At 41.1% G+C, this 23,650-nt stretch overlaps 1 protein-coding gene across 3 annotated transcripts in view; it reads right to left on the bottom strand.

Moving 5' to 3' along the window:
• The window catches only part of ADGRD1 (adhesion G protein-coupled receptor D1), a 152,300-nt gene that overhangs the window by 14,243 nt on the left and 114,407 nt on the right, over positions 1 to 23,650 (bottom strand). For all 3 annotated transcript variants that reach the window (XM_014962568.1, XM_014962561.1, XM_014962577.1), the window contains 3 exons: positions 22,628 to 22,694; positions 21,529 to 21,595; positions 13,882 to 13,973 (listed from right to left, as the gene is read on the bottom strand). In XM_014962568.1, the coding sequence (XP_014818054.1) occupies positions 13,882 to 13,973; positions 21,529 to 21,595; positions 22,628 to 22,694 (226 nt within the window). The remainder of the gene's footprint in view (positions 1 to 13,881; positions 13,974 to 21,528; positions 21,596 to 22,627; positions 22,695 to 23,650) is intronic.

Here is a 23,650-nt window from a genome sequence, read left to right as displayed (position 1 = left end):
CCACTTTATTACTTCTGTGAAGGGGACCCCTAATTCACAAATCAATTTTATTGGTTATATATGGAGCACTAATCCTTTTAAGACTTCTGACATCCACTTTTCAGTCGTGACGCCTGCTGAAGTAAGAACTAAATTCAGACCCACAAACCAAGATTATATAATAACTGGAGGAAACATTGCCTAAAAAAAGCAAAAAATCCTTCACAACAATTCCCCAAAATTTTTATCCTGACAAATAGGCCTTTTATCTGAATTTTCTTTCTTGTTTCTCAAACTCTTCACTAGCCACTGTCAGCAACAGCCTTTGTAAATGCAAATAAATAAATCCAGAAACCTGTAACAGCACGTCAGACTAATGCTGAGTTTAGCTCCAGTTTCCCATTTGTTACAGGTAGTGTTCACTAACCTCAGAGCTGGAAAGCTGCTGGGAAAGCACGTGCAGCAACTCTGACCAGGAGTGACAATGTTTGTCCTTCCGTTCCGCAGTGCTCCCCCCACACCTTCCTGCTCCGGCCGCTGCAGGGGAAGGGCAGCTCCTCTGCCCCTGCCCTGGGGAGCCCTGTGCTGCTCCTGGCTTTGGGACCTGGCTCTCCAAGGAGCAGACCCAAGACCAGGCCATGTGGGTGGCGAGTCGCCGTCACATCAGACTGACACAGGGAATAATACTGATAACAGCCCATCTGTTGGAGTGAACTAGGCAGTGACCAGCACTGAAAGCACCCACACCGTCTGTGGGGCTGATCCAAAGCCACTGACAGCATTTGGAGTCTACGGGATCAGACTCCCCTTCACTCCTCAGTGAAGAAGAGCCAAGTCTCAGCAGAGTAATGCACTGTGGGTGGTACCAGCAGCTCAGGGAGTAGCCAAAGCACAGGCTTGGGAGTCAAATCCCTTTAGCCCCCTTCTGAGTTAGCAACCAATTTGCTCGGCACACTGCATTCCAGTTTCATTGAGAGTAGGTGTTTGGGGTTTTTTCCAAATTAAATTAAATTAAACAGACTCCCCTTCACTCCTCAGTGAAGAAGAGCCAAGTCTCAGCAGAGTAATGCACTGTGGGTGGTACCAGCAGCTCAGGGAGTAGCCAAAGCACAGGCTTGGGAGTCAAATCCCTTTAGCCCCCTTCTGAGTTAGCAACCAATTTGCTCGGCACACTGCATTCCAGTTTCATTGAGAGTAGGTGTTTGGGGTTTTTTTCAAAATTAAATTAATTTCTGAACTCTGCTAGACATCTTAATCTCACAAGTACAGCTCTCATCTCAGAAAGGACAGATGTGGATTTTAATTCCGTTCCTGCCACTGAGCTGTAGCTCATGAACTTCTGCAAATACACAAGGACCTTCTTCTCCTACACTTTGTCCTGGCTATATAGACAATAAGGCTGATGGCACAAGGAATGTCTTTTAATTAGCACATACACAGTTCCTAGCCTAATTTCAGGTGATTTCTAGACACAACTATAATAAATTTAAAATCATAAAAAAAAGACAAAACCACTGGTAACTGCAGATGTCATTTCCCATTTTCCCAAATGTTATTTGCCCTTTCAAAGTGATGTTGTGAAACCAATGAGAAATATTTACAGACACTTCAGATTGTTGCTTTCTGGTGGGTGCCATTTATAATCCAGGGAAGATGCTGCTAGCCAAGAGTATTGCAGTTATGAAAAGATTTAAAAAAAAACCAGGGAAGATGCTGCTAGCCAAGAGTATTGTAGTTACGAAAAAATAAAAAAAATAATATAAAAATCCCCCAAGAAAAGAACAGCATTTTTTTCTCAGAACCAGACAACAGAACCTATGCAGAAGGATTTGGTTTTATCCATATACAGTTAGCCATAAGGTAGTCCTGCGTTGAAAAAGGTTATGGTATTATTTCTGTTTCCAGACCAGAAAAAGATATCAAATAATTAGTTGCCAAATATGACCATAAAGTTAGTTATAGGAGCAACATACTACTAAGATAATCTAACCTTGGCTGCTCTGGATGCTCCGCATATGTGAAAACAGATGTTCCTTCAGACTCTCCCCTTCTTCTGACAGGACCTGGTGCCTGGCTCTGCGTTGGACTCGGCCCAGGAGAAGGAATTTGTTACGACAGCTTATTCCCAGAAAACTCATTACCTGTCTCTTCCAAGGACAAGGCAATGGAAATGTCCCAAAGGGCTAGATCCTGCCTCTGGGTGCCAGATGGACCAGTCTAGATGTCATTAACTTCTTTTCTCCAACATTTGCACCTAATTATTTCTTCAACTGCAGTCTCCATTGTTTTATCCATTTTCAAAGCTCCCATGACAGTCCATTGTTTTATCCATTTTCAAAGCTCCCAACGTAGGACCTCTTCCCCCCATGAAGCTTTCTGCACAGACTACCCCTAGATGTATTGTCAGTGGGAGGCATGAATCTACATTAGCCCAACACTTACTATTTTTAATTGGCTAAATCTCTACAAGTCATCTTGAAACAATATACTGAAAATTTGTCTTATATTGCTATTTACAACCACCTGAACCTTTTTTATAGTTATTATATCATGCAGTGAAAATCTGTGTTTTCCCAGCAGTAAACCAAGATGACAGACCCAGTGTTGATACAGAGAGAATGTCAAATTACAGAATTTATGAACAGGACCTTGTAGTGCTCACTTTTCCTTACATTACAGGAGATTTGAGGGGAGAATTCACAAGTGGAGTACTGATATGAAAGGGCACAGCTTGTTCAGAAAGGACATATAGGGAAAAAGGAAGGGTATATCAAAAATGTAGACCTGCTCAGAGAGCAGAACCTGTGGGCAGACGGACCGTGCAAAAATGTCTGTGTAAAATAAAGGCAAAGGAAAAGGGACGGTATGGCAGCGTGCAGCTATTTGGCTTGGCAAACCAGGAGGCTAATGTGGACGGGGATGTTTTTATCACTAAACATCTCAAGGATTGTCCAAAGCACAGGATTAGGTATTAACATGGAGCTAGCTTCATTTAATTAATGATAATGAAATACAGTTTGTACAACTGGGGTTTTTTAAGATTTATAAAACTAGTAGTAGTGTGATGGCATTACAATTTTTTTTTTTTTTTTTCCTTACTCTGGGATGTCAAACCAGGAACAACATGTGTTAAAAATATGAAGTAGGGCCAACTTTGTGCTCTGTGCTGGTGGTGCTTGACCTGGAGCATCATGTTGGGGTTTAGGTATCAAATTTCAATAAAAGTGTGGTCCCCTGGAAAGACTCTGGAGGCAGCAACAGAAATGACTGGTAATCTAGGAAACATGGCCTGTCAAAAATGGAACAAGTTTTGAGTATATAAATTTGGAGGGAAAGAAGAACTGTTGTCACTGCCCACTGGAGGAGGACAGGCTCCTATTTGTCCTTTCTTAAGCTGCCCTTGTAGAACTGTCAAGCTTTTTAAGAGAAGTCATTAAGAAAAAAATACTTCTGAGCTAGCTACAGCCTGGAGAGACTCAAATTTCCATCACCAGAGGCTTTTACCAGTGTAAGTGATTGTGTTCTACACACAATTCAAACTGGTCAGGAGTAATTAGACAGCCAGTTAGCACTCTTCACCTGACAAGTAGCAACGAACTTCATAGCTTGGAAGTATACCTGGGAATATCCAAAAAAAGCAGCCTCACGAAGAGGTTTATTGGAAATCTGTAGGTTTAGCAAATATTTCTGGCTCTTAGCTTGAAGTCAGTGGGGCCCATAGTTTAATTTAGGATGACAAAGTAACAATCACATCAGCCCATACACAAAATTTCTGTGGAATAACATTCACTCCCCTGGGAGCTGAACTCTGAAAATGATCTCTTGACCTAAACAGTCTCAGTGACCCTTAATTATGCAATGATATCAACAGAAAGATGGTTCTCCCATTTCCATGGCAACGGTACCAGTGAACAGCAAAGCTATCAAGGTCAGGCATATAAACTGAGGAAGAAAAGTAATTTTCTGTGTAATGGTTCATATGAGCTTTAGCTGCAGTAGTGGCAAATAAATAGCCATACACTTGTTTGGTCTCCTGTCTCAAGTGTACGTAAGGGAAAAAAAAGAATTGCTGAAGTGCAGCTACAATCACGCTGCCTTGTGTCTGGTTTTAGCAGCCGGCAGTGACTGCTGCTGCGGAGAGAGCGCACACTGCAGCCCCGCGTGCGGCTCTGCTGGGCTGTAACGCAGGAACTGGATTTCTTATTAAGCTGGCATGAAAGAAGCCAGGCAACGTATGGCTTTTATCGAGTTTATCAAAGTTAATGTCGTAGCTGATGCTGTATTACTTGAAGAAAAGCCCAATCAGAAAAGTTTCAAGAAAATATTTTCTAATTTGTCAAAATCAAAATGTTTTACCAACCCATTCGATTCCCGCCTTCTCCCAAGGACCTGCTTTGCAAATGGAAAATATGGGAAAAATACGTGTACTTCCCTGCTAACCTCCTTACAGCACCCAGCCCTGTCGTGCCAGGCTCCAGTCCCCTCCTCTGCCCTCCCAGCCCTTGGCAATGCCCGTGGGGTCTCCAGGAGGCGGTTTGGGGGCTGCCCGGGGGGGCAGGGGCTGGCTGAGGGGGCAGGGGCTGCTGGGGACCGGCCCCAGGAGGATCGCTCGGTTTTTTAGAACCCTCTTCAAGCCCTTTGCTTTAGTAACACGCTGCAGTATTGGGTACGGTTGCGGTTCCATATATGTTATGAAAATGGATTCTGTGGTCATTTATCTTTTTAAATTCTGAGCTAAGGATTTGCTGATTCTCTTGTGTACAGTGGGCTCAGACAATAGCTCATGGCAAGCTCCTTTACGCGGCTCCTCCATACATATTTATGTCTGTCTTATTGCTGCTTACTTTTTGGAACAAGTAATCTGAATCGTTACTAGCTCTTCTCACAGGAGAACACCCAAGGCTTCTTTCTTCTGCTACTGGATTCGCATGTTCTCTAGTTTTTTAATATCTTTATTAAAATAAGGGAACTAACTTGGGAATGTGGCTGGAGAAGTGAGCCTCACTGGGGATAATAAACCCAGTGGAGTTAAAGAACGTTGCTCTTCATGGGGCAATTACAGCACCTCACATCGAAACCCTCACTGTGCCTGACATTCTCATGCTTTCAATTATCATCTGACTTAACTGCCTTTTGGATTATTTCTAATATGCTCTTTATTCAGTTTCTTTCACAAAAATATATGTTTCTGCTTCACATCTTTTTCAATTGAGAAAAACTGAGCATAGTTTCCAATTTTTCTTTCCAAAACACATGTAACATATCTATAGTTAATGGCATTTTATTACTTACCTGAAGATAGTACCTAAAAGTTTAAAAGGACTTTTGATTTTAAAAGAGGACCTTTTCTCTATTGTAATTACTCATATTTTTCATTTGTTTTATTTTATTTTGAGAGAGCATTGTCGGGAAAACATGTAAATCACACTTAGCTAAGAGCTCTGTCAGACTGGGTCATGATTTACAAGGGTGCCTAGAGCTCTGCACAAGGTGCATGTTTAAATAACCATTTACTTTATGCGATGGCATAACTATAATATTTGTCTTATTATTCTGCATAAAGCTGACACAGAGTTCTACGATTATAAATTGGACCAAGGATGTAAATGCAGCAGTTCAAGCAAACTCTTGAAGTTATTGCTGTTCACAGTGAATTGTACCATTTCATGATGAACGACCAGCATTTATTTAATTGTTACTGTGGTACCAGGCATAAAGCTATGACTCATTACACTGTCCTCCTCCTACTGGTATTTTCGTGGCTTAAAAGCAGATATTAAAAGATTGAAACCTAAAAACAATTCAGGAATTTTTAAAGCAAAGGAATGTGAACTTTAAAGCTCTTTTTCAAAAGCTGAACCTTTCTGTTGCTGTCGTTCTGAGGAAGACATGCTATTCTTTAGACAACTTTGGCAGAGGGGGGGGGTTAACCACATCTGCACTGTCCCCATGTGTCACTGTATCATATCGCTAATAGCTTCTTTGACCCAGCTCCTCTGTTTGCTGGCACCTTGTACACCATAAAAGACTCATCAGGAATGATCCAACCTTAGGCACGGGGCCAGCAGAGAGTTTTGCTCTCATTAAATGCTGTACAAATCCTGATTTGACTTAAGGAGGCCCCGTCTCAACGTAGTGCCCCCTCGAGCTCCTGCAGAGAACAGCTTTCACCTGCAGCGACTGCTCTGAGCATCTCTCAGGGACTGACAGGGTGGAATCAAGACATTGATTCAGCCATGGATAATAAGCACATTGGTTTCTAGACACTGGAGATGAGAAATAGCTAAAGGGTGGCTTGATACAGCCCCTTCTCTCATACCCTTCCCTTCCATTACTGATTCTGTTGTGCTCAGAGCAAAGTTTCATCACAGGGATTTAATAACCAAGTTTTAATAAACCTCATTCTATCCTGACATTCAGTATGAAAACAAACTTCCCTAAGCACCTCTAATGAAAAGTATTAGATCTTTATACTCAAAAAATCCAGCACTTCTCAAATACCAAGTTTTCCTAGTATGTTTTGTACCTCTATGTTGTGTCTCACTGCCCTTCCTAATACAAGAAAAAACAAGGACACAAGTATCAGAGCTGCTTGTTCCTTTGGAGTCCACAATCAACAGGCCCTGAACACCCTGGAACAGTAAATCTTGTTTAAGGAGAAACAACAAATAGAAAACAATTCCCACAAAGGACAATTTTGGCTCAGCAGGAGACAACCAAGAAAAAAATAAGCTGTGGAAGGACTCACAATGTCATCTTGACCAGCTCAGCCAGAAGACAGGCACCAGAATTAGCCCTCATAGACATTTGTGCAACATTTCTGAAAGCTGTTCAGTAACAGAAGCTCAGCAGCTCCCCAGGTGATCAACGCCATTGCTTTGCCACTCCCCTCCCACTGCTGGAACCTCAAAGAGACTTGATTTTTTTCAACAGTTTAAGCCTATTACCATTTGTCCCTTTTCCTCTGGTCTCACAGAGCAGCCTCCTCTCTGCAGCTCTGTTTTACATAATTTTAAGCTTTTATTACTCCTCCCAAAATGTGCCTGAAACGTGCCTGAGCAATCACAACGTGGCCTAGAGCCTCTCTCCAGCACTGTGACTCTTACCATCTGCTGTAAAGAAAGCACTGCCATTACTGTCATTACGGTTCCTAAAAGATTAGCACTTCCTCATTAATACTCTCATTGGCAACATTCAAACCCATGTATTCTTAGTCTAAAACTCTGAGTCTAATAAGGAGATACCCAAACTGCATTTGTATTTGTCATATTCAATGAGCCAAAAATTTAATTAGGTTGAAGACATTATCATTGGCAGTAGTACTTCAGCTCACTAATTGTCATTGCTTAATACTTTCATTTTAATTGTTTCCTTTATTGCCAGTCACTCTCCTCCTTCCAAGAGTTTCCGTGAGGTACATCACTCACGCTGTTTGAAGCTATGTTCAATGAACATGATTCCTTACACACAATTAGAAATTGTCAAGAAAAGGAATTGCTGAAAGCAGATTTGACTTGCCAGACTGCTCTTTCTTACTGATGGCTCTGCTTCAGCAAATGGGAAGAGCTCTTCTCTTTTTCAGCAGAACACACAAGAGCAGGAGCTCGGTGACTCTGAGGGTTGCAGCTGCAGCATCTGCTACCCAGCAAGGCACAGGAAGGATTTTCCAGTGCTATGGATCTTGAATCCCCATGGACTTTCCGACGAGTTTGACTGCACATTGTAACTTGCTCCTCACCCCTTGTGGAAGGGGAAAAAAAAAAAAAAGAAATAGAAATTCTCTAACAGTATCACAAAGGGGTGGAATTTAGTTACAGCGAGATGATGGTATCTCCTTTGGCAGGAGAGCTCTCATGAGAGCTTCAAACAAGTGCCGTGATGGACAAGTACGTTCTGTGAAAATGAACAGCTGCAAATAATGCTTAGGAGGAGAAGTCTTTGGACATCAAAGGACATTAACCAGGAACAGAATCACAAGAACAAAGTGCAACAAATAGACAGTATCTTGCAGAATAATGCCTGATGTTGAAAGCACCACAGCACTCACTCAGAGGGTTGGTATCCGAGACAGAAGGGGACTGGGCTGGGAGGCAGGCGCGATGTTTATAAACAAAGTAAAATACTGATGCAGAGTCATGGCTGGAATGGATCATTGATTAAACGGATGAGCAATTTGCCACAGTGCATTCAGTGTGCTGCAGGGATATAATAGATGGCTTTGCAAAGTGCTTTGGAACAGTCAATTACACGGTTAAACCATACAGATGTCTGCAGCATCATGAGCTGCTGGAGGACAACCCTCTTGTATTTGTATCTGTCAAAGGGAAAATCTTGCTGTACGGCTTTTTTTTTTTTTTCAAATAACCAAAGTAATGGATTTTTGCATTAACCTACATACACTGTTTTCAGTTTCATTCCAAAGGGGTTTATGCTACATTAAAAAATGCGGAACAAACTAACACAACAGCTTACATGACTTGCTTGCCCTGCTGAGCTTTTCTTGAAGCCCTGTTTTGCTCCCATACACTGCAGCTACTGCCATTTGTTCCAATTTCCAGTCATTAATTTAACTAAACAGAAAAAATGTTTTTCCTTCACTCAGTAGAGCACTAAGAGGCTGCTTTATTATTTTAGTGATTGACGATCAAGCTTTGAGGGAGGAAGGAAATAAGTAAAATGAAAGAAAGAATGGGGTAAAAAGCCAAGAAATATTTCTAATTTTCTTGTAATTGCTTTATCCGTGGATGATTATGATAGCTACCACTTTTGGTTCACCAGTTTCTGAAGTGTATGCTTTATAAAAAAGATAGAGAATTTTTCCAACTCATTGGACCATTTCAGAGCAAGCAGTGAGAAAGTATTCAATGAGAGTTGGGCTTGGCAACTTATTCAAGAAAAGTTAATGAAACTGTCTCTCCTGGGCAATACACCCCAGAGGTGAGCTAGCTGGGGCCACAAGTGGGGTGGCTGAGAAGTGACCAGTGGTGTGGCTGAGAAGTGATCAGTGGTGTGGCTAAGAAGGTATCTTTGTTTCTAGACTAAAACTGCTTTCCTGCAGCAGACGGGCTTTGCATTGCTTCCTCTGTTACAATTTATATTAGTCTTAGTGCAAAACTAAGATCTCTGAAAATCATATTATACTTTAACCTTGTAAACCAGGAGCCAGGTAACTCATGGAATCAAACAACTGTCTGTGATAGACCTACTCAGGGAAGAGTTCTCCTCATCTCCCCATGAAATGTGCATGTTTCTAAAACACTGTCACATTAGATATCTTTTCTCACTGCAACACAGAAGTAACTTCCCAAGTAAACACAGCAATGAGATTTTGAAGCAAGAAAAAAAATACCTAGGACCTAATAAGAGTTATTGAATGCACTGAGTGGAATTAAGACTTTACATGCAGCAGAAATAAGTAAGAAAAAGAATTCAAACGGTCCGTAACTCAGAAATGTAATCATGTGCCTTTTCAAGCACGTGAGCAATTCCATTAAACTAATCTGCTTTAACTGCATTAAGCTTAGAGAGACCACTCATACGCTTAAACTCACACATATGAATAATTGTTTCCCTAAAAGAGAGCCCAGCCAAGAAGAATGGATAATGCAAACAAATGTTTTATGTACGCATTTAAATGTTTCAAGGTATTTGATTCAGGATTCTATAAACTGAACCATTCAAGTTGGGTTTTTGGTGTTCCCTGGATACAAAACATTCTCAGAAAGCAGCACCTGAATTATCACCCAAAATTATTTTGCTGAGAGTCTATAGGTAATCATCTACTAAAAGGTTCAAATATAATCAACCACACCTAAGTGAAACAGTTCATATTCTATACATGTCTTCAATATGCATCACAAAACAATACAAAAAGCATGTTAAGTAAATTCGAGTAATAAATAGGAGCTGATAATAATTTTGCCCAGCTCTTACCAGCAAACTGCTCTTGCAAAATTAAAAGTTTCAGACACTAAAAAAGTGACTATTCCCACACACATACAAAAGTTCCCACAATGACCAAATACCTGCGTTCAGATTGTCACAGGAGTCTATTATGCATTAATCAGCATCTCTGATCATAAACTGATTATTTCAACTTTGCCTTCAATTCTTGGTTATTTTGCAGTTTATGTATCATACAAACTTACTCTTTTATGCTGCTTCTTCCATTTATGATGTATTTTATTTGGGGGGTGTTATTTTATTTACTTTAAACAAACAAGCAAAAGCATTTGTCCACACCAGTGTCCCTGAAACTAGGATAAAAAGTTCAGCAAGGTGCTGTCTGATACCTCCGTGGTGACAAACAACATCTGACCTGAAGAGGTCAATCAGCCCATTCTGAGCAAAATGTGAATGGGGCAGATGAATAGTAAATTAATTAACTTTCTTTTCTATTTTGGCTTTTAAACATGAAGTTTGATGGATGGTGCCTTCAGAGCAGGGCGCTGGCTCACCCTGATGCATATTCTGCAGTCACATTTGAGTCAGCATTTGAGAGGACCTGTTGCCATATGGAAAACCAGGAACAATTACTCTAAATAATTACATCAGTTTATTGCTGTCTGTTGCCAAGAGAAACAAGTCTTGTTGGTAATATAGACTTGCGTTGCCAAGTAACTTAATCTTTAGGGAAACTAAATACACTCCAGCACTAGCATTTCTCTAACAATAAATATCTTTTCTAACTGATATCATCGTGGCTCGTAACTGCATCTTTGTTAGGACAGTTTCCTACGGTAATCTCTGCTCTGTTGTGGGTTGACAGCCTCAGAGGTGTCTCACCTAGCTTGAGATGTACACAGAGATGGTATTTGAGTAGGAGCTGGGCAGTCTGCCTACCCTCCCAGTCACTGGGGAGAAATGAGAACTTTTCACAGAACCATAGAATGGTTTGGGTTGGATGAGACCTTCAAGATCTTCTCATTCCAGCCTCCTGCTATAGGCAGAGACACCTGCCACTAGACCAGGTTGCTCAAAGCCCCATCCAGCCTGGCCTTGAACACCTCCAGGGATGGAGCAAAGGCAAGTGAGATGGACATTTAACAGATGACATAACTGCATGGTAGAAGCACCCATTTCTCCATCAGTCAGGAGTCCAGGTAGAGGTGTCCGCTTTACTAAGCTCTAAAGTCAGGGGAGATGAATTCAGGGCAGGTGCTCTCCCATCCAGGCTGCCAGCAGAAATGGAAGCCAGTGCTTGTCAAGTGTGATTAAACTTTTCCTTTGGCAGCAAATCCTGGCAAGAGGCAAGCCTGATGACGAGCCCGTTCTGTAAAACCTGCAGGCTGGGATTTTCAGATTACAGCGGCCGTTTGTATATTAATGGAACTGCAGCTGCCAGTGTGAGCTCTCGGAGTCGAGTGCTTGAAGGCAGGTAGAAATATTTGCTGGAGTTACCAAGGAGAGGACAAGCTGGCACTGGCTCCTCCCTCACGCGTCTGCCACAGGCTCTTCTGTCGTTCTCCAGCCAGTTTTGCTGTGCCTTTTGGTTCATTATCACTTGTAAACTTTGAGACCCCGCTGTTTAAGTACTATCATCCAAATTGTTGCAGACAGCAACTTACTGTTTCTCATTGTGCTTTCCACTTAAATTTCATTCCAGCTTGAAAAGACAGCACTGAAATCCTTCTTTTTTTCCCTCCCAAGTTTATTGGATTGAGCAGGCTTCCCCTCCACAGCTCCTTGCACTGTGGTTCTCCTTGTCTGGCTCTGAAACCAGGAACACAGCTCTGCAAAACCCCTTCTGCCTTAGGTACCACTTCACTGCAGACAACGGCAGTGTGGTGACAAAGGGCTTTCTCCTCTCATCAAAATCACATTGTGCCATTTTAATTCAGCTGTATTTCTAAGAAGTACTTGATAATTTTTCTCTAACGTATTCCAGTTTCCCCCATAGCTAATATCAAATAAACAACACTATTCAGGCAGGTGCCTGACAGGCCCTTTAGTTAAGGCTCACATTGCACAAAGCTTTTTGCAGCCTTCAGTGATTCCTCCCTAAGCCAAGTGAACTTGTTGAATCAAAAACTACCTCGTAGCCCTTGCTGACAGCGACTTGACAGAAACTACAGAGCTTATTGCGTTTTTCTCATTTCTCTGTGCTCTCTGCCACTGATTCGTTTTGCTGTGCTTATCCACTGTCACACGTTAACAACCTCTAATCAACATCTAGGATCCTTTAGAGGTTGCAGGCATGGAGTTTGTTCACTATGAAAAACACTTCCCATGCAGCTGTCCGAACACAACCCTTTTTTCTTTTGTCTCTTCTTGTTGGGAAAACTGTACCATGGACAGAATGGTTTCGCACTGGGCATATAAACTTCTCACCTGTATAAGGAATACTCATGACGTGTAACAAAGGGCTTATAGTTGTCTTTTTTCCAATAGACCAGTTACTTTCTCCATGATATCCTCTGTACGTCAAACTCTTAGTCCATCATGCCTCACCACTATGTTGAATCAGAGCTGAATACTCTCTAAGATCTGATTTGGACAGCTATTTCTGCCTTTCTCATTTCAAATTTATTCCGATGAGCCACTTCTGTAACTATATCTACAGAAAAAGAGTTACTCTCTACGTTCTGTTTACCTTCAATTATATTTTATTGAATTAATTTAGTTCTATAAGGAAAGGTGTTCTATCAGAGCATATTTGCGTTTAATAATTTAATGATCAAATGCTTCCAGATATATCTTCCCACTAGTTATAATTTCTGAAGGTCACAGGGACTCAGCCAAACCCAAACCAGTCATTTTAATTCCCAGTCTTTACATTTCATTACAATGTAATTATCTTATAGATTTTTGTGTAGACTTATTTACTGTTTTTCTTTTCCTGTTGAATAAGTATACAAGAACTAAACTAACTTCAATTAGGTAACTGTCGCCAATATTTAAAACTTAATGGCATTTTTAAAATTACGTAAGTAATCCAAGCATAAAAATTATTCTTTGTAATACCATTTCAGAGCAGTGACACCAAATCCTTACAGTACAATAGCCTGTGGCTCAGAAACATTAAACACAAACCATCATCACATTTTGCTTCTACCCAAGTTACATATTCCTTGAGTTATATATATATATGTAAGTTACATATTCCTTGAGTTTATAGTTGGATTAAAGCATCTTTAGGAGACAAAAAATACAAAATGGAATATTCAACATCTTACTTTAAACTCGGTATATTAAATTAACTTCTTAGCTACCCATATGTAATCCTACAGATTTTAGAAATCAGAAGTTGTCCTTGTGTATTCACATGTAGCCCTGTGTCTACCTTACATTTCCCCCCTGGCATTGTTAGTGCAGCATTTTAAACATGATACACTCTCAGAGAGGCCACCATCCAAGAGGCTCAAGGCACCTTGATACAAAGACACACCCAGATTTAAGCACACATTTAAATCCAGTGTAAGTCTGTGTGCTTTGCAGTATCAAGAGAGTTTTAAATAGAAGCATATGCTTAAATACGCTGAACTGGGGCTAGAAACAAGGTTTATCCTCTGAAGGAGCAGAAAAGTCACAATACTCCAGTAGAGATTAATGATGCTCTGTGAGATTTGTCTTTGAATACAACTGGAAGAGGAAAGTTTTAATAAAAGGGAAAATCATGAATCAGCAAATGCTGAAGACTGTAATAAGCGGAAAAACACTTTAGCTCATGCTGAACCATAGGTTTCATCCTGTGTAGCACTCAGCTGTCATAAAATATAGGTTAACTGGCTACATTCAAGAGAATGATATGCTACCTTTAACATTATTTGATTTTTACTAAAGAGAAATTATAGCACTCTTCTGGGAGAAGTCCATGGTATGTGTCCCAATGATACAACATATAACATTGCTAGTGTGAGATTATTAACTTGTGATAATATAATTTGAATGAGAAAAACTTACTTGAAGGCATTGGCATCTCCGTGGACCTTATAGTTGTCTGCACTGATTCTGGAGATAACTCTTGTGACAGCAATGAGAATACCAATATTGACCTGAAGAAGGAACAAGACTTGGTCAGGAGAACAAGTACTGACTGTGTCAGAGGTGCAAGGAGTGTATTGTAAAAAGTACAACAGAAAAGAGGAACTTTGCATGTTGTATTTATTTGGAAAAAGAGGTTTCCAATTTTGGACTGGTAAAGTTTGACCCTTGCCAATGGATTTCCCTTTCCCCACAGCAGGTAGCTCTCCCTTTGCTCTCCTTCTGTCAGGAACAGTCCGTGCCTGTTTAGGATAAGGCTGGATTGACACATGGCTTCACAGCTAAAGGAGCACTCAGGATCCCTACTGTACAAATAAATACCCTAATAATCTACTACCAGCTGACAAATTTGACAAGAACTTCAGTGAACGGGGCCATGTTGTCTGCGTGCTCTTTGTTTTTGTGTTTGCATGTGCACAGATGTCAGAAAGCACCTTTCTCACTAGACTGCCCAGTGTACAATTCCTGCTTCTCACCAAAGTCTGCTTGCAATTTAAGCACAAGATTATTTTCAAACAGCAATGAGGAAAATATGTTAAACCTGAACTCTGCTCATCAGAAGTCCTGCTCTTTTTAATGTCAGGCCCAGCAGAAACATCAATAAAATGAAAAGAACTCCCACCAGAAAAGTAAGAAATCTTGAAAAGACTAACACTGAAAATATCTAACAAAAGAGAGTTTGCTCTGGAGTCACAGGTGAAGAAAGAAGGAAATCTTTATCACTTAAAGGAAATGTGGCAGAGACTGTCTTGCTGTGCAAAGACCTTGGGTTTAAAGAGAAAAAAAGAGGAGAGAATGCGAAGGTGAAAGATGTTATTTCCCCCATCCTGTCCAAAGTTACACATCAGCTACAAAGCTGGTATTTAGCATCAAGTTAAGAACAAGAGTAGAACAAAACTGTCCTGAACTATAGAACAAAAAGAAAGAACTTTGAAGTAGTGCTGTTCCTCAGTTAAAACTCAATAATCGTACTCTATTTTGACATAAATATTCTAATTGTGAGGATGAGGGGGTGAATTAAAAAATGTTTATTTGATGGTAATAATTTGCTCCATATTTTTCAGATTTTCTGAACACTCTTTTAATTTTAGATTTCTCAGGGCAGGTCATGACCTGGTGTGAAGTAGGAGCACAGCTGCGATAGGTCATTTCTGCCACAGCTTTGTAGCCCATCTAAAGAACACCCTGTGGAACCTGACAGCTTCTCAGTTACAGGTGCACTTGTTCAGTCAGTTCTACAGAGGTGAGCAAGAGGTGAAATTCAATGGTCTTGGGATCATTTTCCCTATTCCCACCAAGTCACATTGTGTAAATATCTTTTACAAATTTTTAAAAGTAATAACAAGCATTTTTGAGAAACCTGCTTCTATGTTAAATGTGCACGTTGACTGAAGCAGCAAACAAGGAACATGGGCAAGTTACATTTTCTCACCTCTTTCTCCTCAAAACTTTTCTGCTGTATGTCCACCAAATGATCATCATCATCACTCCAGCTTTTCATGGGAACTGCCATGAAAATGCCTCTCTGTACCTTTAACATCTTTCCTGACACATTATCTTTCATCAGCCTTTTTTAGTCGTGTATCCAAAATATCAGTCTCCCATTTTGACACTTCCTTGTGGTGTTTCACTGACATTTCAAGTTCATCCTGGCAGAGTTGCTCCATGAGCCCTTTCTCTGATGACTGCAGACAACAGCACACTGCTGCCAGCCTCACAGGCACTTAACCCTAATGCTTTCTTCCATTCCTAATTCTTCTGAGACACTCCTAGGCTTTCTCCACATAAGTTTTTAAAATATGCCTAAATATTGTATATTCAAACACTCCCCCCAAAAATGTGATTAAGTAAAAAAAAAAAAGAAAATGAAACCTCATTCTTCAAATTCTGAATTTCGTACATCTTATAAAAGTCAGTGAAAGTTAGGAATGACGAGCACCAACAACTGAATACTCAGAATCTTGTAAAAAAGATCTGGTCATGAAAACAGCACAAGCAAGATAATCTCAATGGAGACAAATAAGATGGTTTTCTAAAGCCCAAACTGTTTAGCATTTCTAGCTGAATTTTACTTTCTTAATATAAAAGAAATTGCATTGGAAATTAATTTCCTAGGTATTTTGAATGGTCCAAAGTAGAAATTTTAAAAGGCCTTGAACAGCTCCTCTTGTGCAGCGAGTGTGACTGTGTCCAGGGTGTGTTAGTAACGTGTTTCAAAGATGGGAAGGGAACACTGTGATCTTACTGCTGAGAAAAACCAGGGTACTTGAGAAATTAGCAACGAATCATTACACTCAAGTCCCAAAGTTCTGAATTTAAATTTTTTGAACCACTTGAAAATTTTTGTGTAGGTATTTTGAGAAATTAGAGTAATCTCATCCAGCCTAAATAAACAAATTAGTTACAAATGTCTTCCTTTGCTAATATTTCAGCAAGTGTGGAGGTATTTCCACTGCCCTCATAATGGGAAACCAAAATACAGCCACTGAATTGTTCCTCCAGTGATTTTTTTGGCGCCTGATGTAAATACTTTGCCAATGATCTGGAGAATGCTTAGTTGATGAAACACTCATTAGGCTTTAACCTATATCAGAAAGTTCAAACTAGGAGAATAAGCATTTAGGAACTGTATATAGTTCCTATTTTTCACTTTTCTGAAAGGCCAGATTATTTTCCCTTAAAATTACACAGGAACGTGGAATATTTTTGCTTGCAGGTACTGGCCACACTCTACTTTTCAAGGAAATACAGCTAATAATGTTAGTGCTCCTTTCCTCACTCACAGGACTCCTTTCAAGGCAGCTTGTCCAACCCCAGGCACTAAAAAGTCTCTGCAAAATCAGCAGGAGCTGCCAGTTCCCATTATTGTAGGCTTGATCGAAAGCCCACCAGAGCCCATGGAAAGATCCCAATGACATCAGGGAGCTCTGGCTCACTCTAGTGACAACTTCATCTGACTAAAACTTGTCAGATCAAGGAGGGGGTTAAATGAGTAAAAAGAAACTCTATCTTTTTGCATAAAAACTTTGTCAGATCAGATACAGTGAGACTGTTTTTTTTTGCAGGGGTTTCACGTAGATTTCCTCCAAGTCTCATGAGCTTTTTGTTTCTTCTCTAGTGCAGTGCAGAAATCCCATGTGTAAAACCCTCTGATGTGGTGTGTTTCATCCCAGCCAAGAAAAGCCTTGGCAGCACAGAGGAGCTAAAAAAAAAATAAATGTATAAAACATATTGCCTTAATTAAATCCATTGACCAGCTTTCCTCTAAAACCACAAACTATTTTAGGCTCCACTTCAGTTCCAGGCAGTGGTACAGGGAGTGATAACTGACTCCTCCCGTCCGAGGTTTAACAAAGCTCTCACGGTGGGGCTAACCAGACCCTCACCATGACATCATGAGCACACCAAGGCTGGGCGTTGGGCACTTGCAGCCCATTGCTGGGTATGATACATTTCTAAACAGTTAGTCAATTAAATTAGATCAATGTTGAAATCTGGGAGAATGATTTTGGAAAGCCTTATTCCACTCTTAGCTATCCCAGAGCAACTGGAGTTGGAATAGACTAAAGTGAGTTATTTTAGACTTCTGTGTACATGACTTCATATTAGTGCATGTAGTATCTCAGCAGACAGAGCTGAGTATCAGAGCAAAACTTTGAGATTGGAAAGGAAATACACAAGAAAATAAAAGAATAAATAAAAGGTGTAATGGATCCCTGACTTCTACTCTTTGCTAATAATAATTCTTAATTTTTAATTTCTTACAATCTGTTCCCTTGTTTGAAAAAATGTTGCATGCTTTCCTGCTTTAAGTAAGAAGAAATTTGATTTTAAAATAATGAAGGAATTTTAAAACGGTAGAAGTGCTCATAACTGAGTGCTAATAAGAAAAAATGAGAAGCTTAGCGGCCATGGTCTGTTCATTTGTGCTCTAATCCACTACAGCACTTCAGTATGTACTTGGTTCCAGTGACTCTGAGAAATCCTACTGTTTCAGGGCCTTTAAACACTGTGGGTCCAATTCTGTCACCTATTTCCATGACGAATGATGCCTAATAAGAGACACAAAGTGTCACTTTTCAAGCAGTGGGCCAACCTGCAGAGTAAGATCCTATTCAACATACAAAAATGATGCTAATTCTGCACTGGTACATAAAGGTATGAATGAATACCACGAGGTATCAGAACTAAATCGTGTATGATCAGCAGGTATAAGGGAGAGAATACACTGAATATTCATAAGCAAGTACCCAGTGAAGCCAGTGATGGCAATCTCAGCCTGGCACCCAAGTCCCAAGGAGCACCGCTTGAAGACACTGGTTTCAAAGCTGATGTCCCCAGAGCACAGAACAGTATGCTAATGAAAATCATTGAGCTCCATAAAAATGTTGTTTATGTCAAAGACTTGTAAAAAACACCAGGAAAACAACTACTTAGAGGGAAAACAATAGAAAGGACTTGCCACTACGGCCCAGTACCTCCCCCGCAGTGGGTCGCTCGCTGTCTGCAGCACACCCACTGCTCTGTGTGCACAGATGCTTTCTGCAGAATTTCCTTAATTCTGCCGTATCTATGGAAATACACCAAGGCAGCAGATGGTTGATAACAAACAAAGCCTTCTGCCAAAATGTTAATGTCTTGTTCCAAAAATTCAGGTGCTTTGTCAATTTTTTTTTTCTTTGAAGACATGTCCCAGACCCACTTTGGCTGAGTTTTGGTTTTCAAATTAATTGCACTGTTATTTTTTGCAAAGCTGATTTAAGAGGATGCTATAGAGGCTTGGGTGTTGTGGTCTGGGGTGAGGAGAGTGATCTTTCAACTTAAAGATGCAGGTAGAAGCCAAAATACCTACAAATAGAAGGAAGAATTTCTTTCATCACATCCCTTGACATAAACACCAAGGAAAGAGCATTGTGGGTATGGAAATCCATATGGGGCTGGGAGGTTCTGTGAATTACTCCCTAGAAAAGTATGTGTGAGTACTTTTTTCCCAGTCACACTCCCACCACATCATTCTCTTTAAGGCTCCGTGATGTCGGTATCGCCCGCGAGGCTGTGGCAGGACAAAAGCCTGCCTGGGCTCTAGGGAGTGGGAGTTGAAAAGAGCAGTCCCCCTGCTTTCTTCACAGCCTAATCCTTTTTCTTGGCAGAGAGAAACTCTGGATGGAAGTAGTCAAAAACTCCTTTTTGAGATGTATTTTCAGAGCTAAACACTAGTTCATGCAACTAGTGGCTAATTTGTTATTTAAAGAGCACAGGCACGCACGCACACACAAAATAGTGTTTAGCCTTGTTATTTCCCTATAGGCACTAACCCATTTTTCAGCTAGCGTATTCAATGCCCAGAGAGAATAATTTGTCAGTTAGCTTGCTGCTATTTTGGGCCGACCTGGGTTTAGACTATTTAACAAATTGCTCTACGAGGATCAACGTCGTGAGCTCATTTTTTCTCTTTCTCAAAATATTTGAATCCCTACAAGAATATAACTTGAGCTGCACAAATATTATGTATCATAAGAGCCAGACAGTTAAATCCTTACTTTTGCTGGCAGGCAGCTACGCATGCAAATTGTTGAAGGCTGTGCTCACTCAGGTGAGTAAGTGCTTCACTATCTGGCATGTTTTGATTAATACCATCTTTGGACAGCAGCTGGGAAAGATCTGATTTTACTGGTTGCATTTCATGTCCTCCTTTGCTGCTGAACAATGGCCAGAAAGCAAGTGCTAATGTGAGAAGGAGACATTTGAATATTAGTTCTCCAGTCATCACTATCTACATATCTTTGAATATAAGCTCACATACAGAAGGATCAAGGTACAGGCCAACAAGAAATCAAGTTTGTTGAAACAAATTCCAGAGCTGTTTAGCCAGCTGTAATCCAGTGACCAACATTTCTTATTTACACGTATATGCTTAGGTAAAAGAAATTCTGCCCATACTGCACAGGGACTTTACAGCGTTGCCATTAATAATTTGATTAAAATGCTAACAGGAGGCAATTTCTGTCACATCAATATAGCAACTGCTTTCATTGTTTCTTAATGTATGTCTATATAGCCCAGTTTTTCAGAGGCTGTATCTTGGGTGGAAGATGCTGGACTGGGCTGGGCTGCCTATAAGATGTGCTGATTTCATCGTCTCCCAGGCAAAGGGTAGGAGTCCACTCAGCTGCAGTGTAAGATTGCCTGTGATGGAAAAGGTCAGCCAAGGAGGCACCTTCCCCTTGCCAAATAGTTGTAGAGATATGCAATGCTAAACACTAGTGGTCCTACACATACAGTGCTCCTTTCCTCCCTTGTAAGCAGGATTTGTGAGTCTTTTTCTGTGATGAAATTTGAGGAAGTTTCTTTGTGCGTTCCATGGAAATCCTAGTTTTCCTAGGGAAGTACAAGAAGGTACAGTCAGTGGCTCCTTTTGATGCTCCTCCATGCAAGTAGTCGGGATCCTATTTTACCTGACCCTCCTGAAACACCACAGCAGGCAGACTTTGTCTAGATTTGGGCTCATGCCTTTAAAATCTAAGTAAAGCTTTAAAGACAACCTGATTTCACTAATTAGTGAGTCTGTTCCATGTTCATACTGTCACTCTGACATTATAACCTGCAGCAAAAATTGTAGATAGCTTGACCAATTAAAGTATTGGAAACAGTGCCAAAAAGGAATAGCCTCCCACTTAATCCCTGCAAACACCCCTGAATACTTAAGTAATCAGAGTGATTAAGCTACAACTCACTGCAATTTAATGCGTGGGCATAATTAAACTGCTGCAGAACGTTTGTGTATCAGCATCAGACCCATGAACCTGCACCCTCCCCTGGAAAGATGATGTTGATTACAGCTGGCAGAGGTGTCTGCAGCAGCACCTGAACCCCAGGAAACTCCCCTCAGCAGCCCTGCCTCCATCAGCCAAACTGCCCGACCTGACGTGGAATTCCCAAAACAGAGGAACAGCAAAAATTCCTTGTCACTGTGAAGAGGCAGGTGCAGCTTGTTTCCTTCCCCAGAGCCCACCCCACAGGTGACAGCTCACCCCGTTGCTTTAACCCATTCCTGCCAGCTGCTGACTGCTTAAACTCTGCCATGGTCACCCTCCCTGAGGGCACTCGCCTTTACTGGGAAAAGTGAGCTCTCTACAAGCACGAGCTTCACACAGCGGTGGGGTGGAATCAGCCTTTCCACTTTTACTGGTGTACATGAAACACAAAACACAGAGTTTGTTCTTTTGGGGGATCTTTCTGAGAATTATTAAAACTCCCAAGAATACTCAATTCTATGCAGTTATAAATGGCCCCAAGAGGGCTGTTTCCAGAGAGGACTCTCCCGGGATTTTAGGTTGTATTTTTGCTTGGAATAGTGAAATGAACAGTGTGGGAATTAATATGTATAAACTAATACACAACCATGTAAAACATACAAATCGGAGGAGGAAAAACAGAATTCTAAACTCTTCATCTCTTGTTGTTTCACTGGCCTGGCACAAGGTCTGGCACCAGCCCTTCAGCCAGCTCTGCTTTGTGGCTGACACAGACGGGCAAGAAGCAAACAGCAGCCGTGGGTTTACCTACCAGAATGACAAACAACGCCGGTGCCACAAAAGCCCAGATTGCTCCATTCTCTAGTGAGAGCCAGCAGCTGCAGGGAAAAATCAGAATGATTTTAGATGAAGCACACGGTCATTTAATTAGTAATGTTCTTAATTAAAAAAGAGACTAGAAGAGAGTGCAAAAAGACTGATGAATTTTAAAAGCAAGAGACATGATAGAGCATCAGTAAGAGGCTCCTTTTCCCCTCGCACGCAGGGAATCTGAGGCAGGATCTCATTTTGATTTGTCTCTTGCAGAGAGCCAGTGACAGCTATCTGCCCCAGCACGCCTCCAAATAGCATTATGGGCAGAAAGATGGGAAGAAAGGAAAGGTTTTATTTGCTATTTGTTGTTCTTGTATCTTGTATCACAGGCAGTCATTTCAGGGCTGTAAGCACTGTCATTGTAGCAAGAGACAAATTGAAGCCGTCCCTGCCTTGCCTGGCTGGGGCTGAGGGGACGGAGACACGCTGTCAGCTTCACACCTCTTCCCTGCAGCCCTCACCATACAAGCTTGTTCACCACACACAAAAAATAACCCTTCTTCCAAATCTTTTGCTTACATTACGGTAGGATTGAATCCTACAGGGTTGGTTGTTTTTTTTTTTCAGATAAATTTGCTCTTCTTTTTCCAAATTAGAAAGGAACTCAGTATTCAAAAATTTTAATGATACCCATTCTAGATCCTCAGATGTTTAACTGTGGTTTTCTTCAAAAGATTAAATGTCTTTAATCAAAGATTACTCTCATCTTGTTAGAAATGTTTCAGCCCGTGCTCTGCTCCCTGTGTGGGGTGAGCTGGGAGCTCACTGCAGGAGGCCCTTTGCCTCTGCAGCAGAAGGGAAAAACAGGCAGAACATCTCAGGAGCTTTTTGTGCATCATCTCAGCAGCAAAAAGCAAACCTGGGGCTTCTGGGTCTAAGAACGTTCCTACACAACAGTCATGTTTTATCAGGCTTTCTCCCCTACTCCTCAGCAGGATCTTGCAGAACTACAGCCCTGTTATCAGATCCACAAGTTTCTCTCCCCATCAGTTTTTTCATCCTTATTGCACCAGGAGTGAGGACATTTTCATACTCACTTGCCACTTTTTCCATAGCTGTCTAGGGACGATGTTGTAGAAATTACACAAATCACCAGTGGGCAGCCTGCAAAAAGGCAAAGTCGGTGGCAATATTAGTAAAAAAGTACATCTTCCAGTAAGCCCTGCAAGTTCAGCTAAATTTTGCATGGACAACAGAACAGCTCAGAGTAATTTTGGAATTAAGCCTAACTCGACGTCCTCCTGCAGCTGTGTAATACAACATGTTTTATTCAATTAATGTCAGACAAACAAAATGACTTTTCAATAAAGGACTAGTTTAACAGTTAAACTGAGTTAGTGCTAGTTTCTTTGAGAATCATAGTCCTTTTTCAGCCTGGTTTTTGTTTCTGTAATTTCTGTCTCTTGCTCTTCAGGCAGTGATGTCCTGTGGAGCAATCGCAGCCTCATTTTAACCACTTTCTCCCAAATAAGTGCACCTTATTCAAGGATTCAAAGCAACCTGGAAAACACGGGGGAGTTTCTCACAGGGGAGCATGACTCGTGGGCGAGAGGGCAGACGTGGTGACATTTAGTGTTTTAGAGCATCACGCGCAGCAGCGAGGCACAGTTATGAACAGACAGAAGCAAATTCAGATCCCACTCCGACACCCCACCAAGACTTACTCGGACATAAATATGTAATAGCTCTACAAGATTTCTGCCTTTAAAGTGGATTGTGTTTCCAGATGGGCTTTGACAGTTCCAGGGTGCTGCATCCCGGGAGGGGGAGGAGCACTTTATGGGACCACACAGCAATTACACAAAGGCAGATGGTTGGGATCCTGCTGTGGGGGGCTGCGTGTCTCCGTCCCCCAGGACCTCAACATCCTGTTGTGCCACTTCAGCACAGCCTCCAGGCCAGCAGCTACAGAGGAAGCAAGGGTTTTCTTGCCAACAGTTCTGAATATAGCAAAACCTCATCCCTTTAAATATTAAATGAGTTTCTGTTAATTCCTGTATGATTTAATAAAATGTGAAGGCTTGGGCTTTTATCATCTTATGGAATTTAATAACCAGGTC

The sequence above is a fragment of the Calidris pugnax genome, unplaced genomic scaffold, assembly GCF_001431845.1.
Source record: "Calidris pugnax isolate Ruff unplaced genomic scaffold, ASM143184v1 scaffold32, whole genome shotgun sequence".
Taxonomy (NCBI): domain Eukaryota; kingdom Metazoa; phylum Chordata; class Aves; order Charadriiformes; family Scolopacidae; genus Calidris; species Calidris pugnax.
The sequence above is the reverse complement of the archived record's forward strand: the minus strand, read 5'-3'. Positions and strand labels throughout refer to the sequence as shown.